The 17,114-nt window shown below is 46.6% G+C and overlaps 1 protein-coding gene and 1 pseudogene across 4 annotated transcripts in view; both read left to right on the forward strand.

Moving 5' to 3' along the window:
• The window catches only part of CFAP61 (cilia and flagella associated protein 61), a 252,953-nt gene that overhangs the window by 19,475 nt on the left and 216,364 nt on the right, over positions 1 to 17,114 (forward strand). For all 4 annotated transcript variants that reach the window (XM_008256339.4, XM_051845334.2, XM_008256341.4 and 1 more), the window contains one exon: positions 12,731 to 12,863. In XM_008256339.4, coding sequence (XP_008254561.2) covers positions 12,731 to 12,863 — 133 coding nt within the window. The remainder of the gene's footprint in view (positions 1 to 12,730; positions 12,864 to 17,114) is intronic.
• LOC127490987 (ATPase GET3-like) lies at positions 3,702 to 11,633 on the forward strand (annotated as a pseudogene).

Genomic DNA, 17,114 nt, shown 5'->3' on the forward strand with positions numbered 1-17,114 from the left:
GGGCGAGCTGAGCGAGCCGTGCCCTTCCAGAATTCTGACTCAAGATTATGAGCAGAATAGGACAACTGTTTGGAAATAAAAATGTGTGGTGAAAGTCATGAAGAGTGAATTGTATCTTCTTAGATCCGCTATTGTCATATTTGATGACAATGTCTTCAGAAAAGTATTGAATGTAAATTTTTGAAAAGTGAGAGCTTACTCTTTACCCGGCATGTAGTTCTATGGTATAATTGTGAGTAGCATCCTGTGATGATATCAGATTGATCTCGAGGATCACAGAATCCCAAGAAATGTTACAGGCTGGAATTCAGGTGGTGACAGATCGTGGGAATCCAAGTTCATGAAAGAGTCTGGAATATGGGCATGTGCATAGAAGCAGAGATGTTTCTGAGGGATTTGGTTACCAGTTGGGTGGAGAATTTGAAGGATGAGAGTGAATGGTGACTCTTGGAGTTTTCATGTTTTTTTACGCCAATGGTGATTTTGTTAGATAAAAGTAGAAACAGAAGATTCAAAGGGACAGGAGAGAGCTGGAGATAGAAGTGGAAGGAGAAGCCTGGATGAAAATACACATTTGTGGGTTGTCAGTTTGTAGCTAAATCAGGACATCATGAAAATGAAGGAGATTGTCTTGTTTGAAAGGTGTGTGTGTGTATGGGTGTGTGTGTATGTGTGTGTATGATTTTTAAAGTGAAAAAGCAGAGGACCAGGGAGAATTTTGACAGATAAAAAAGAGCGGAGCTGGCGCTGTAGCTCACTTGGTTAATCCTCCGCCTACGGCACCGGCTTCCCCTATGGGCGCCGGGTTCTAGTCCCAGTTGCTCCTCTTCCAGTCCAGTCTCTGCTGTGGCTTGGGAAGGCAGTGGAGGATGGCCCAAGTGCTTCGGTCCCTCCACCCACATGGGAGGCCAGGAGGAAGCACCTGGCCCCTGGCTTCGGATTGGCGTAGCTCTGGCCATAGTGGCCATATGGGGGTGAACCAACAGAAGGAAGACTTTTCTCTCTGTCTCTCTCTCTCTCACTGTCTAACTGTATCTGTCAAATAAAAAAATTTTTTTAAAAAAAGATAAAAAAGAGCAGCTACTAATAAGAATGGAAACTGGAAGAGAGGGAGGAGGCTGCCATTGTGTTATAGAAGCCAAAGACTGAAAGTGGCAAAGGGGCCAGGGAAATAAACTCACTAGAGTACAGGGAGGTAAAGCCATTAGATTTGGCCCTGTGGAAAGACAGAGGAGATGGGTAAAACAGATACTTCTAGCCAAAGTGACCAAGAGAAAAGAAGACAAATGCTTAGTGTCAGGAATGAAGAAGGTGGTATCACTACAGAGCCTACAGACATTGAAAGACTAAGAAAACACAATAAGCAACTCTGCATCAACAAATCCAACAACCAGGGAAAATGTGCCAACCCCTTCCCTGGAAAACAGCCAACCAAGGTTTGTTTAATAAAAATAGACATCTTGAGTGTCTGTGTCCAACCGGGGAAACTGCAGATGAACCCTGGCTGAGAGGAGAGAGTGGCTGCTCACCCCAGGCAGGGGTCATTCACCCCAGCTCGCCAGCCCCCAGTCCAGTTTTCTTCTCTCCTTTCCCTCCTGTTCTCACAGCTCTGAACTCTTCTTCCGGAGGATCTGGACAAGAGTTTTATCTCAGGTGCACCCTGTGCTGCTCAGTAACCAGCGTTCTACCCTGGACGTGTGGTCTGGGGTCTGGTCAGAGCCAGGAAGTTGAGATCAAACAGCAGAGAGCTGAATCCCTGCAGGGGAAGGAAGTGAAGGGCAGGGAGCAGTCCCTGCTCTTTAGAGAAGCTTGGTAGTGAAGGAGAGCGGAGAGAGGGGGAGGCCACTGTCTTGCAGGTACTGGATATCCTACAGACCATGGGACAAGACTGCGTTGTCCAGAACCACGAAGAGCATTTAATCCACACCCTGCAGCCCCAACAACATTTGTCTGAAAATGATCATCAAGGAGTAGAGACCCTTCAGATACCAATTATCTATCTAATATAGGGTGGGAGAGAGGACAAGTCTTTCTAGAAAGCCAGCTGTGGTTACTTTGTTTCTATTAATAGCTAATTATATTATAGCCCTCTGTTTGGATCACAATGCAATCCAAATTCTAATGCAAGCCAAAGCCATCCTAAAGGAAAAGAATATTGTGGGTGAGATAACACTTTTTGATTAGTTCCCTCGCACCTTTTCTAATCTTGATGTCTGGTTCAGCAAAAGCAAATAGGCCCTCCAGCCCGTCTGGAAATTGCATTCTTTAAAATAACTTTGTCTTATAAGAATTCACAAGTAGGCAAGCTTTTCTTTTTCTTACATAATGAGAAATTTCCTCAAATTAATAGCTTAGAATCTTTTAAGTACTCTAACAATTCCTGTACTTTTGTCTTCACTTCATTTTAAAATATCTCATTATTCTCCCTTTTTCTAATTATTTTGGGGGGATAAATTCATTTAATCCAGTGAATTATATTCTCACATCCCAAGTAACAGCTACTCATTCTTTTTTTTAAATTTTTTTTGACAGAGTTAGACAGTGAGAGAGAGAGAGACAGAGAGAAAGGTCTTCCTTTTCCATTGGTTCACCCCCGAAATGATCACGCTGCGCCGATCTGAAGCCAGGAGCCAGGTGCTTCCTCCTGGTCTCCCATGCGGGTGCAGGGCCCAAACACCTGGGCCATCCTCCACTGCCCTCCCAGGCCACAGCAGAGAGCTGGACTGGAAGAGGAGCAACCGGGACAGAATCCGGCGCCCCAACCGGGACTAGAACCCGGAGTGCCGGCGCTGCAGGTGGAGGATTAGCCTAGTGAGCCGCGCGCCGGCCAACTACTACTCATTCTTTCATTTGTGTGAGTAGGTAACTGCACAGACATATGCAAGTATACGTGCATACTCTCATATATGTGGATTTCAAGGTTTTTGCACCAAAATACACTGGCCTTTTAATTCCATTTTCCATGAACTTTTTGAATTCTATTTGCATATATGTATTCACCCGCCCAATATATATGGTCATGATCACATGTTCTGTTAATCTTTCACCTAAAAAAGCAACTCATTATCTTTATGAATCAGTTTTATTCTTTATAATGACTGGTCCACAATGACCTGGCCATCATGTGTCTCTTGTAGAATTTTTTTTAGTCATTCACTGAGTCATTCCTTGTTGATGGACATTTAAGTCATTTTCAACCTTTCAACTTTTCCTATAACAAATAATATAGTGGTAAACAGCTTTGTACATCCATCAAGTACTCAAGCTACCCAGAGGTAGAGTTTTGTGGTAAGAAATATCCAGATACCTGCGTAAATATTTTAAAACAGATGCAGCCACATTATTGAGCCAAAAAATGACATCAGTTTTTATCCCACCAGGTGGTCCTCTGTTCCACCCTCACCAGTGCTGGATGCTTTTGCTTCTTACAGTGCTTTCCAGGCGGCAGGCCCAAACACCATATCTTATCTCAGATGGTGTGAACTTGAGGGCCATTTTATGAGTTCCATTGAAAATGAGTAAAATACTTGAATTTAAAGTAACTTCCAGTTCAGAAATGATCCTGTGGGCTGATTAAACCTTGAACTCTGTGTCTGCATAGTGGGCAGTTCTTTGGGGGAAGCTAAGGTGGGGTATGAGTTAGTTACAGGTTAAGAGAGTATTTTCCCTCCCTCCCTTCTTTCCTTTTTTTTTTTTTTTTTTTTTTTTAAGATTTATTCATTTATTTGAAAGGTAGAGTAGTTACACAGAGAGAGGAGAGGCCGAAAGAGAAAGAGAGGTCTTCCACCTGCTGGTTCACTCCCTAAACAGCCACAACAAGTAGGTCTGGGCCAGGCTGAAGTCAGAAGCCAGAAACTCCATCCTGGTCTCCCACGTGGCTAGCAGGAACTCAAGTACCCCAGCCATTTTAGGCTGCCTTCCGGGTGCATTAGCAGGAAGCTGGATCGGAAGTGGAGTAACTGGGACTCCCACACAGGATGCCAGCATCACATGTGGTGGCTTAATCCATGTTGCCACAATGCTGGTCTCACATTTTCTTTTTTAAATATTTATTTTTGGGGCTGGTGTTACCTGGCATAGCAGGTTAAAAAAAGATGCCTGCAGCTCTGGCATCCCATATGGGTTTGAGGCTCAGCTGCTCTATTTCTGATCTAGCTCCTTCCCTGCTAATGCATCTGGGAAAGCAGTGGAAAATGGCCCAAGTGTTTGGGCCCCTGTGCCCAGGTGGGAGACCTGGAGGAAGCTCCTGGCTCCTGGCTTCAGCCTGGCTCCGCCCTGGCCAGTGCTGTCATTTGAGGAGTGAACCAGTGGATGGAAGATCTCTCCCTCCCTCTCTCTCTCTGTAATTCTGCCTTTCAAATAAAGAAAAAAATAGCCTTTTCACCAAGATGGTGCCGAAGGCGAAGAAGGAAGCTCCTGCCCCTCCTAAAGTCAAAGCCAAAGCGAAGGCCTTGAAGGCCAAGAAGGCAGTGCTGAAAGGCGTCCACAGCCATAAGAAGATCCGCACGTCCCCCACCTTCCGGTGGCCCAAGACACTGCACCTCCAACCGCAGCCCAAATACCCTCGGAAGAGCGCCCCCAGGAGAAACAAGCTTGACCACTATGCCATCATCAAGCTCCCCCGACCACTGAGTCGGTCATGAAGAAGATAGAAGACAACAACACACTGGTGTTCATTGTGGATGTCAAGGCCAACAAGCACCAGATCAAACAAGCTGTGAAGAAACTCTATGACATTGATGTGGCCAAAGTCGACACCCTGATCAGACCTGAAGGAGAGAAGAAGGCGTATGTGCGGCTGGCTCCTGACTATGATGCTCTCGACGTTGCCAACAAAATTGGGATCATCTGAACAGAGTCCAGCTGGCTAATTCTAAATATATGTTTTTTACCATAAAAAAAGAAAAAAGAAAAAAATAAATTCTTAAAAATATGTTTATTTTTCATCTACTTGAAAGGCACAGAGAAGGGAAGAAAGATTTTTCCATCTGCTCATTCACTCCCAAAGTACTTGGAACAGCCAGAGCTGCACCAGGCTGAAGCCAGGGACCTGGAGTTCCTTTCAGGTCTCCCACTTGAGTGGCAGGGCCCAAGCACTTTAGCCATCACTTGCTGCCTCCCAGGGTGCATTAGCAGGAAGCTGGATCTGAAGCTGCAATCTGGTGTGAGATGTGAGCACCCCAAGTGCACCTGCTGTACCACAAAGCCTGCCCCCCAAAATATTTTCCTAATGTGTAGGCAGAATACCCAATTTGGATCATGGGAATTATTATCTTCTTGAGGAATGTCAAGGTTTCAACATAAATATTGAGCAAGAGATTTTTATGATAGAAAACTTGTATATAAGTCTAATACTGAAAGGTAAATGACAGCTCATCTAAATATTACCCATTTCTGTCACATTTTAGTGAGGTGATGTTTTTGTTAATCTGTCTCTGATGCCCATTTTGTCACTCAGGATGCAAGAGAAGAAGTTCAGGGTGTGTTCAGCACAATGCCTGGCTCCTGTGACATTTGGAAATTGGTGCTCTGATTTGGTCTCCCTCCCTGCCTCCCTCCCTCCCTCCATCCCTCCATCCCTCCTTCCTTTTCACCCCCACTTCTGCCTTTTTTGGAAAACTTTAGAGCTGTGGACTGTGACTTTCCAATGGGCAAAGCCCATGAAGTTTGACATAAACGTGCAGGGGACTTATAGAAATACACGTGTGCGGTAGGAGTTCTATGGAAATGGTGGCATTGTGACAGTTTCCTTGTTAGCAGAAGATGGAGAAAGGGGACACAGCTTAGAAAGTCCTCTATCCAGGATGTTCATCTTGGAGTTTTAGCACTTAGGGGCGCAGAATTTCAGGTGTCTGGAAAGCGCTCTCAAGGAGACTGTCTCCCTCCTTCACAGCCCTGAAGAAATGAGGACAGATGAACACGGCCCCGTGCCTCCTCGTGGGCTGCCTCCTTCCTCTCTTCCCCCCGCATTTATCTCTTGACATCTGTTTCATCAATAGTTACTTGCTCTGATAATTAATGGTGAAGAGTGCAATTCTTAGGATGCAAAAGCAGTGCAAGGCTTGGGGTTGTAATTATCCTTCAGCCGTTTAACTAGCAACACATTCAGAACCAATGAATGAATGCCGCAATCCTCCCCCACCACCCCGTCTCGTTTCTTTGGTTTACCCATGTGGAAAATTATGTGGTAATCTGCCCCCTCTACACACACACACACACACACACACATTAATGAAGTTACTTTTCTGTGTTTTTCTTAATATCAGAAATAAAGCATAATTTCTTCTAGACATGGTGTTAAAATATACCGTCGGCTTAGTGAACCCTCACTGGTGGATTTGAGATGTTCTCAGGCTCAGAAACTCTTGGTGGGGTCTGTGTGTGTGTGTGTGTGTGTGTGTGTGTGTGTGGCAGGCAGGGGAAGCCTGTCTTTTTCAAGTCCTCATGGGGCCAAAGGAAGACTCAGCCAAGGAGAGGATTACGTGCTATCAGACAGTGTCAAATAGCTAGAATTTTCCTTAATGGAGTACTGTATTTTGGGTGATAACAATGGCTAACCAAAAAAAAAAAAAATGCTCAACAAACTTGCTTTTGAAAATAAAATGAAAGAAAAATTAGCCCTTCACAAGAAGAGAGGAGTTTGAAGGTCTCCCAGCACAAAGAAATGATCAGTGTTTAAGGAGATGAAAATCCCGATTACCCCGAGTTGGTCATTACAGGTGTATGTGTATTGAATTATCACACTGCACCCCATAAATATATGCAATTACTATGCACCAATGAAGCTGTTTTTAAAGATCTTAAAAATAAAAACTAGTTTAGCTCTTAAATGCATAGGATTAATGGCTTTAAAATGCTGATTTTTCACCTCTTAAGGCATTTATTTTTATGAAGCATTTGATAGTCTCATGCTTTTTAGAGACAGGCTTTGGCTTCTGAGCAATTTCATGTAATGAACATTTTGATGTTTAAGTGATGCACATTGCTAAGTATTCAAAAAGAAGTGCTGACCTAGTTATGGAATTTCACGAGGGATCTCCTTGAGTCCTGGGAAGTGGCCCACCGAGTTTGGTGAACAATATGACTGGAGCAGTAGTGTGCAAGGTAGATTTTGGGTTAGATCCTGGTAGTGTAGGTGTTGGAGCCACCAGCTGGCCTTGCATGTACTTTGGAGCCTGAATTCAGGCATCTTAACTATTGGACTAACTGCCTGCGCTTCTCCTGAATTTTTAAAATTGTGACATTTTCCCAGGGACTAGAAGCTGAAAGGCTGCAAAACCCATTTTGAAATTCTTAAGTGGGTGCTGATGTCATGGCTCAGTGGGTTAAGCTGCTTCCCATGAAGCCAGTACCCCATATAGGAGCACTATTTTAAGGCAGCTGCTCAGCTACTGACCCAGCTCCCTGCTAATGCACCTGGGAAAACCATGGAAAATGGACCAAGTACTCAGGCCTTGCTACCCAAGTGGGAGACCCGGAAACAGTTCCAGGCTCCCGGCCTAGATCCGCTCATTGCAACCATTTGAGGAGTGAACCAGTGGATCTCTTTGTCCCTCTTTGTCCCGTCACCTCTCTCTGTCATTCTACCTTTCAAATAAATAAAACGAATCTTAAAAAAAAAAAAAAATCCAAAAAGCAAACAACCACCGATAAAACAAGCTAATGTGGAATGTACTTGTCTAGTTTAGAAATGATAGATTTTGTTTTCTTGAGAGAGACCACTAGAGGTCACAAGAGATCTTGGAAAGAAGATGGTGCTTTGTTTTACAAATCTGAATGAAAAACCTCTCAGTTGGTGCCAACTGTAGCTTCTCCCACCCCATGTTGAGACAATATTCATGGTAGAAGGTTGTGAAAGTGGATTTTTCAGTACCATTACTACACTGGATTCTCTATGAAAATTTTTTTCCTTTCTTGGTTTCTTTTACACCCACCCACCCACACACATTTGAAGAAATAGATGTCTCTATTTATAGTGATGTCAGAAGTGCTTTTTTCCGAAGGTGCATCTCTAAGTCTAGCTAATGAGATGCAGATCCTCTCCGGATGTGGAAAATACTGCCAGGCAGGAAGCAAGGCACTAGCAGAACTCTGGGTGCAAAGGCGGCTGCTGGCCAAGGCTTATGACCCTCAGACATGAACCTCCCAGCTGCAAACTCACAGGGGTCTCTTTGCTGGCAAGGAAAAGGGGGCACACTCCTGATGGAGAGGGAGCTGCCGTGCCACTTCTCCCAAGGATTGCAGTTACTAGCAGGGCTGCCCGGGTTCTGAGCTGATGGAGCAATCTTGGAGTCTGTACATCCCCCAGCCACCCAGCCTGGCTGCTAGGAAGCCTTCTATGGGTCTGGGACATCGCCGTGCTCCTGGAAAGCCCCCAGCTCACTGACATGCTGGAGATGATGGGTGAGTTTGACCTTCCCGGAAGCCAGAGAGAGTCACCAACCCGGTCGTCCTTAACTTTGCCGTCTGCCGAATTTAAAGACACTCGTTCACCAAGTCAGGAGTCCTTAAGGTTTTCTTAAGGATTGGATTCAATATGGGTTTTAGAGTCTGGTGGCCATTCAGGTGCCCGAGAAGTCCCTAAGTCTGTATGAGATGGACCCTTTTGCTTCCTCCACAAGCATCAAAATATTCTACAGTGAATGACACTACCAAGCGCGTCATTGGCCCCTCCAGGCCACGTCCTCAGTGGAAGACAAAGGAACGTGGCTCTTCACTCAGGGAACTGTGCCACTTCTGCCATGCTTTGTGCGGACGTGCTACGACCCCTGCGTAGTCTTCCCCCACTGGGATGCTGTGTGGTGCTCGGGTACGTGACACCGCGATGCCAGGCCCCGGTGTGGCACAGGTTTCCCCGCCACCCGGCTCTGGCAGGCAGGACTCCTTGCCTCAGGATGCCCACAGGTGAACGTTTTAGTGCGTGCCTCATTTTCTGGAGCTGGGTGTTTTGTTTCTGCGCAGCTGGACTCTGTCATGTGCCATTTGAGACTGCGAGGCTGATGTCATACTTTATCGTTAGCACTGGGGCTGATGCAAGATCATAAATTATCGATTACCCCAAGGAACGCATGTAGCAGTACAAGCTCCTCTTCATTCATTTTGGGAACAGGCTTATGGGAGAGACTGCAGAACTCCAAGGTTTGGATGTTTTCTTCTTCCTTCTCCCAGAAGAGTTAGTACTGAGGTATGATTATGGATACTTTGTTAATAGGCTCTAAGGGCTCATGATTAAAATTGGGGTCTGGGCTTCTCTGCACTTTAATTTTTCGTTTTAAAAATCACATCTTAATGTTTATTTATTTATCTATTTCATCTACTTGGAAGGCAGAGCAACAGAGAGAGGGAGAAGGAGGGAGGATGGGAGAGAGAGAAAAAGAGAGAGAATCTTCCATCTACTGGTTCACTCTCCAAATGCCCACCAACAGCCAGGGCTGCCCAGGTCACAAGCAGTAGCGTGAACTCTGTCCAGGTCTCTCACATGGGTGGCAGAGGGCCAAGCACCTGAGCCATCACCTAATGCTTCCCAGGATGCGTCAGTAGGGAGCTGGATCAAACCTGCACTTTGATACGGGATGTGGGAGTCCCAAGCAGTGGCTTAACCTGGTGAACCACAATGTCCACCTCTATTTCTGATTTTATGTATTTTTATATGGATTTTATATTCATAGACTACAATTTTTATGTCCATCATATAAATAAAAGCTCATGGTCCACAGTTGTTTTGGAGTTCATTCCCTGTGTGATTGCTGCCTTGATTCACTTAAAATTATTAGGTTACTGAAATATTTTCTCATTACTCAAAATAATTATATCTGCTAATAAATATTGGTGCAACCTTTCGTTATTGGCAAAATCTTTGAAAATAAACTTCCTATTTTCCCCTAGAATTCTTTTTTAAAAAAATATTTATTTTATTTATTTGAAAGAGTTACAGAAAGCAAGAGGGAGAGAAAGAGGGAAAGAGAGAGAGAGAGAGAGAGAGAGAGATCTCTTCTATCTGCTGGTTCATTCCCCAAATGGTCGCAATGGTCAGGGCTGGGCCAGGCTGAAGCCAGGAACCAGGAGCTTCATTCAAGTTTCCTACATGGGTAGCAGGGGACCAAACTCTTGGGCATTTTCTGCTGCTTTCCCAGGCACATTGGCCGAGAACTGGATTGGAAGCTGAGCAGCTGGGACTTGAACCGGCACCCATATGCGATGCCAGTACAGGCAGCAACTTAACCTGATATACCACAACAGTGGTCCTAGAATTATTTTTTTTTTAAAGCCAGTACCATGAATGACTCTTTTTACAGAGAAAAGCCACCTGTAGCAGCACCCCTTTGGCAAGTTAAATGGGAAAGAGTTCAAATAAACTTGTCTTTTAATTCCATTTTTCCATGAACTTTTTAAAGTGTCCTTGTATGTAGTAAGCACTCAATGTTGATGAGTAGTTAGCAAATCCAAGATGGCAGCAAGGGTGGCTGGGTTGGGGGACTGAGGCACAGGAGTTTGAGGATGCACCTGATGCAGTTCTGCTGGAACCCATGTTGGGTCGCGTATTGAGCAGCGCAGACTTAAGTGGCTCTTCACTGGAGGCAAGGGCACCGTGGGCGAGACCAGCTGCAGCCTGATGGTCCAGCCATCCAAGGACGTGAGAGCGCTCTGATCTTCTCCATAGACCCAGCTCAGACGCTTTGGACCAGAAGTTCTCCAAGGTGCTACAAGGCTGTGACAACCTCTCTTCCCCATGGAGATCAACCCCAGCCTTGGGGTGGCAGAGCCGCCCAGCGTGTTCCTCGTGGACAGCATGCTGAGCATGGGCACGAAGATGGTGTGGGGGCCCCTGAGCACCTTCCCACGCATCCGCGAGGCCAGGTGCTATGCCAAGGTCATGAGGCTGGTGAAGGGCAGGAACTTCTCGGGGGTGCTTTTGGTTGTGGTGCCCATGGGCCACATGTTGCGACCACCCAACCTCCCCACCGTCACAGAGCAGGGCCTGGGTCGGCTCATGCAACCAGATCAGCCCTTTCTTCTCCCGGATGTGCAACACGCTGGGCCTGGGAGACATGAACTGTGATCAGCTGGCCTCCAAGCTGGAGGAGATGCTGCCCATGATCCTCTTGGTCAGCAAACAGTTCAGGGACCCCTGTGCAGACCTTGTTCATGCGCATCGCAGAGTTGCTGTCTCTGCATGAGATGGAATGGCTGAACCAGGAGCTGGCCAAGTGCAAGATGGACATGCACAACATCATCATCAACCAGCGTGTCTTCCCTAACCCTGAGAAGCCCTGCAAGACGTGCAAGGCCCGCCCCAAGATCCAGGCCAAGGGCCTGGACCAGATGCAAGACCTGGACGAAGACTTCCATATCGTGATGCTGGTGCTGTTAGCCCAGGAGGTGCAGAGAGCAGACAAGGTCAATCCCTACTCTGCAATCCTACAAGCCCCCCAGTGCCACACAGCGCCTCCACCAGCCATACCTGGTTTCACAGCACCTCCCCACCCCCAGGGCAGAGTGGACACAGGGGAGCAAACTGGGGGGAGATGGGGATGGAAGGCAGGGAGGGGATCTGTTCCCCCTAGTGGGGCTGCAGGGCTGTACTTGCCTCCACCTCTTGCTTCTCCGTAAGATGATCTGAAACTGCAAAAAAAAAAAAAAAAAAAAAAAAAAAAAAAGAGCGGTAGAGCTACTGTTAACCTATTAACCTTAAAGAGGTCATACTAGGAGATAAAGTGGGATGATGAAGATGGCAGAGTAATGACATCAAGGGGGTGGGGTGAAATCATAGCGCGTAGCCAAATCAGACGCTCAGGAACAAAGTAAAGCAAATCCGAGACATTTTAACAGGAAAAAAAAAAAAAACAGAAATAAGGATGAGAACATTCTAGACAGGTGAAACTAAACAGTTTACCCAAGATATACTAAAAAAGCAGGAGGGGGAAGGGGAGGGGGAGGGGAGGAAGAAAGTTAAATATGCTGGCAAAACTGAGTCTAAGAGCCAGCCTCACCATGCAATGATAAAGGTGGTTCTTGCTCTGCACGCCCTGGGTACTAGTTTTCCGGGGTCACTGCACAGACCCCCAGTAGATGTCAAGGTGGAGGTTCCCAGGGTGGTGGGCAGAGCTTCATTCCCTTCAGCGTTGTTTGCCTCTCCACAGGAAGTGTGGAGATGCCCCAGGAACCAAGGGTATGCGTAAGCAAGGCTAACTATTCCTTACTGTAGTGCTTCTCAGAGTCTTTAGCATATGACTGGGATACTCTAGGAGGGGACCTACAGTAAGTTATTGTTTTTAGGCTTTGAAATTCATTATTGGTGTGGGGGGAGCTGGGGACACCATCACAGGAGTAGTGTTCCTTGGAACCCACGTGGGAAAGGCTGTCCCCAGCTTCATGCTCTTAGATGCATGACAAACGTGGTCCTGTATTCTACACCTAAAGGTGCCCACCGTGTTCCCTCCACCTGAATGCTGCCCCTCCAGGTCTCAACATGGTAGCCCATGTCTGTCTTCATGCAGGTCTCAGCCACACGCTCCCCCTCACAGAAGTCTTCCCTGACCACTTGTCTGTGTCACTCTCCATCCCAAAGCATGCATCACCACTTGAAACATCTGAGAACGTTTCAATGGATTGTGTTTTTAGTGTCTGTCTCTCCTGCTAGAGTGTCAGTTCATTCCCCGAGGGCATTTAGAGTAGGGTGTGGCCTGTAGCAGGAACACATACACTGAGCCAAGGCCTTTGTGTTCAACAGGGTGGAAGACCATGACAACCTCATGCCAATATTCCTGCGCCATGACACCATTCTAAAGGAGATGTATGGCGAGTACTTCCTGGCTGAACTCATAGAGGCCCAGGATGAAGAAAACCACGCCGTCGTGTGTGAGGTTGGTGACCAGTCCACCTGGGGAGACACTCAGTGAGAAGAAGGAGGGGTGTTGCTCCCCGAGTTTGGCTGAGCACCCCTGGAGCCTACATCCCCTTCCAAATGCTTCTGGAAGCCCAGGCCTGCTTCTGGGAGGCTGTGACATTCACCCATCTTCAGTGCTGCTGGCTTTAAGTTTTCTTTTGTGAGGTTCTCTTTTTTTCTTTTTTTTTTTTTTCTTTTTTCTTTTTTTTGACAGGCAGAGTGCCAGCCACTGAGGAGTCTCTGTCCAGCCCCTAGTGGTAGCCCTTTGGATGTCCTGTCTCTTCAGTTTTCTTCCTGTTTTTTATTTTATTTTATTTATTTGAAAGTTACAGAGAGAAGTAGAGGTAGAGGTAGAGAGAGAGAGAGAGAGAGAGGCGCCCCCCATCCCCTAGTTCACTCCCTGAATGCCCCCAAAGAACCAGGGTTGGACCAGACCTGGAACCAGAACAGGAAACTCAGTTCGGATCTTGCACGTGGGAGGCAGGGACTCCAATGACTGAGCCATCCCTGCTGCCTCCCAGGGTCTGTATTGGCAGGAAGCTGGAGTCGGGAGTTGGAGCCGGGAATTGAACCCTGGCACTCTGATGTGGGACACAAGCGTCTTAACCGCTAGGCTAAGCGCTCCCTCTTTAGTGTCTTCTAATCTGGAACAACTCCTTGGTCTGTCCTTATTTTTTATAATGATGACATTTTTTGGAGAATGCCAGTCCGTTACTTTGTACAATGTCTCTCAATGTGCACTTATCCAGTGACTCCTCGTAATTTGTTTCAGATTATCTGTGACTGGATTTTGTTGAATTAGTGGCTAATGTAAAAATTAGGAAACTAAAATTGCAATTACTAGGTTTTTTTTTTTTTTTTTTTTTAAGAAATCAGAAGGCCCAGTTTATTGGGCCTGAAATACAGGAACCACACCCTCCAGTTTGGCAACCTGAGACTTGGAGATGTGCATTTTATTGAGAGCTAGAGAGTGGACGGGCTCTCCAGTCTTCATGTGAGCAGCCAGAGCGGACCCTGGGGCTGCTGTGAGCAGCTCTAAGATTTTCATCACCCTCTCTCACCCTGCACCTGCTCCTGGAGGCGTCCACCAACAGATGGTCCTCCCCTCCAGGATGTCACCTGACAGTGGATGCCTTCCCTGCGTGTGCCCCAGCAGGAGTCCATAAGTAAGACCCTAATTCTGACGTCTAACCCTAGGCATCCTGAGATGCCTTTAGACTTGCAGTGTTGGTTTTGAGTCTGCTAAAGCAGACTTTCCTGAAAAGCAGCATGATGGCATCCTACCTGCTGCCATTCCATCTGAAGTTCGAGGTGCTCTTCAGAGTGGAGAAGCGGTATCCACAGGCTCTGCTCAACGCTATGGAGAAATTGGCCAACCAGAAAACAGTGCTCCTCGTGGTGCCTTTCAGTCATTAAGGGGTTGGTGGCGGCTGCTGCCTGTCCCACGTGAGAAAGGATGGGGCTGGGGCAGGACTGCATCTCATTTTTGTGCACGTGGGGGATGTAAGGCAAATATGTGAAAGCAGTGGAACTGAAACACGAGTGTGCCTGGGGATGACGTCGTGTGCTGCTGAGAACACCCCAGCACTTCTGACCAGGAGCTCTGGGAAGGAGCCTGCAAGGCGGTACTTCTCACGAGTCCCAGGGACACGCTGATGCTGGTGGCCGAGGGACCCGCCACCCCCACCCCCCATTGCAGAAGCCTGTTCCGAAGGCATGAAGCCTCCTTCCAGATGGCTTGCAGTTACTGACTTGTGCACGCACTGTACATGGTCAGCCTGTTGTGGGTAATCTCAGGGATCAGCCAGGAAAAGAGCACCTCTCCTTTGGGTAAGATGTCCCCCTGGCGTCACCAAGAAATGCAGAGGCCATTTTTCTTGAAGGCTTCGAGGAGACCTGTATAAGCGTGGACTGAAAATCATTTTTGACAGTAAGATAATCTTATTTTGAATGAATTTTTCGTTCTGATTTTTTGCATATCATAATTAACAAATAGGGGGCCTGCGTTGTGGCATAGCGGGTTAAGCCGCTGCCTGCAACACCCACATGCCATATGGGTGCTGGTTTGAATCCCAGCTGCTCCACTTCCTATCCAGAGAAACCCAGAAGAAGCTCTGGGCTCCTGGCTTCAGCCTGGCCCAGTCCCGGCCATTGTGACCATTTGGGGAGTGAATCAACAAATGGAAATCAACAAATGGAAAAGTCTCTCTCTGTCTCTCCTTCTCTCTATCTCTGTAACTCTTCCTTTCAAATAAATAAATCATAAAATAATCATTTACAAATAAAAGAACCCTTGGGTGCCTGCCCATTCTATTCATTTATAGAATTCCAAGGTTCAGGCAGTATTGACCACAATTATGTTACTTCTTTTCAAATGGATATTTAACTTTCATTTCAAAAAGAGAGAGTTTGTGCCAGTTATTTTTTAAAAGAACATTAAAAATACTTTTTAAAAAATGTATTTATTAGTTGAAAGGCAGAGTTACAGAGAGGCAGAGAGAGAGAAAGATAGAGAGAGAGGTGTCTTCCATCTGCTGGTTCACTCCCCAGATGGCTGCAATGGTTAGAGCTGTGCTGATCTGAAGCCAGGAGCCAGGAGCTTCTTCAGGTCACCCATGCAGGTGCAGGGGCCCAAGGACTTGGACCATCTTCTGCTTTCCCAAACCCTAGCAGTGAGCTGGATTGGAAGTGGAGCAGCTAGGTCTCGAACTGGTGCCCATATGGGATGTAGGCACTGCAGGCGGTGGCTTTACCCACTATGCCACAGTGCCAGCCCCTAAAAAGTGCTTTTAAAGAAGTTGTGCTTCTAGGATGACTTGTTTAGAGGTTTGCCATTCTTCATGGACTCATTTCTCTTTATTTGCTGAAACCTAAGAACTCTGTAAAGAATATTATGTTTCTTAAGACTTGGAACCAAAAGTTCTCTTATTTAGATAACAAGAATTGTTTGAGGGTTTGTTCCACATGGGCAGGGGGGCTCTCATCACCATGGAGGTTTTTTTTAAATCACATGCTTCAAGTATCCTTAGTCTTTTTAAAAAATATTTATTTATTTATTTGAAAGTCAGAGTTACACAGAGAGAGTAGGAAAGGAAGAAAGAGAGATAGGTCTTCTATCTGCTGATTCACTCCCCAAATGGCTGCATTGGCCGGAGATGTGCCGATCCAAAGCTAGGAGCCAGGAGCTTCTTCTGGGTCTCCCATGCAGGTGCAGGGGCCCAAGGACCTGGGCCATCTTCTTCTGCTGTTCCAGGCCACAGCAGAGAGCTGGATTGGAAGTGGAGTAGCTGGGGCTTGAATTGGCACCCATATGGGATGCCTGCACTGCAGGTGGCAGCCTTACCCCCTACGGCACAGCACCAGCACCAGCCATGGAGGTTTTTGAGACCATCCCCATGCCACAGGACCTAGAGCCAGAGTATCCAAAGAACGCTCACAACAACAAAGAGACAAATCATCCACATTCATGAGAAGATGTGCTTGGGGAAATGCAAATCAAGACCGCAGTGACATACCTCTTTACCTCCAGTAGGATGATCATGTTAAAAAAGAAAGGCAATGATAAGTGTTGGCAAGAATGTGGAGTAATTGGGCCCTTGTGCATTGCTGGTGGGATTTAAATGGCGCAGCCATGTAGGAAAGCAGCTTCTTCTCTCAAAAGTTAAGGTGGCATTGCCATTGGACCCAGCAACTCCACTCCTAGAATTGAGAACACATGTCCACACAGAGACGTGTACACAAAAGTTCAGAGCAGATTTACTCCCACCCAAATGTGGAAACAGCCTAACTGCCCATCTATTGATTAATGGATAAGTCAGACTTGGCATATCGATACAGTGGTTTATTATTCAGAAAGATGGGAGAATTTAGCACCGACACACTGTTTGAGCCTTGCAAACATTGTGCTAAGGGAAAGACCACACATCGTATGATCTCATTTATATGAAATCCCACAACTGGGAAGCCCATCAAGACAACAAGTAGACTGGGGACTGTGAAGTGGTTAATGGTGGCGGACAGCAGCATTGTGGAGCAGTGGGTTAATCCATACGAGTGCTGGTTCAAGTCTCAGCTACTCCACTTCCAATCCAGCTCCCCACTAACATGCAGGGAAAAGCAAAGAAGATGGCCCAAGAACTGGCACCTCTGCACCCACATGGGAGACTCAGATGAAGTTGCAGACGCCTGGCTTCAGCCTGGACCAACCCTGGCTGTTACAGCTATTTGG

Source organism: Oryctolagus cuniculus, chromosome 11 (assembly GCF_964237555.1).
Source record: "Oryctolagus cuniculus chromosome 11, mOryCun1.1, whole genome shotgun sequence".
NCBI lineage: Eukaryota > Metazoa > Chordata > Mammalia > Lagomorpha > Leporidae > Oryctolagus > Oryctolagus cuniculus.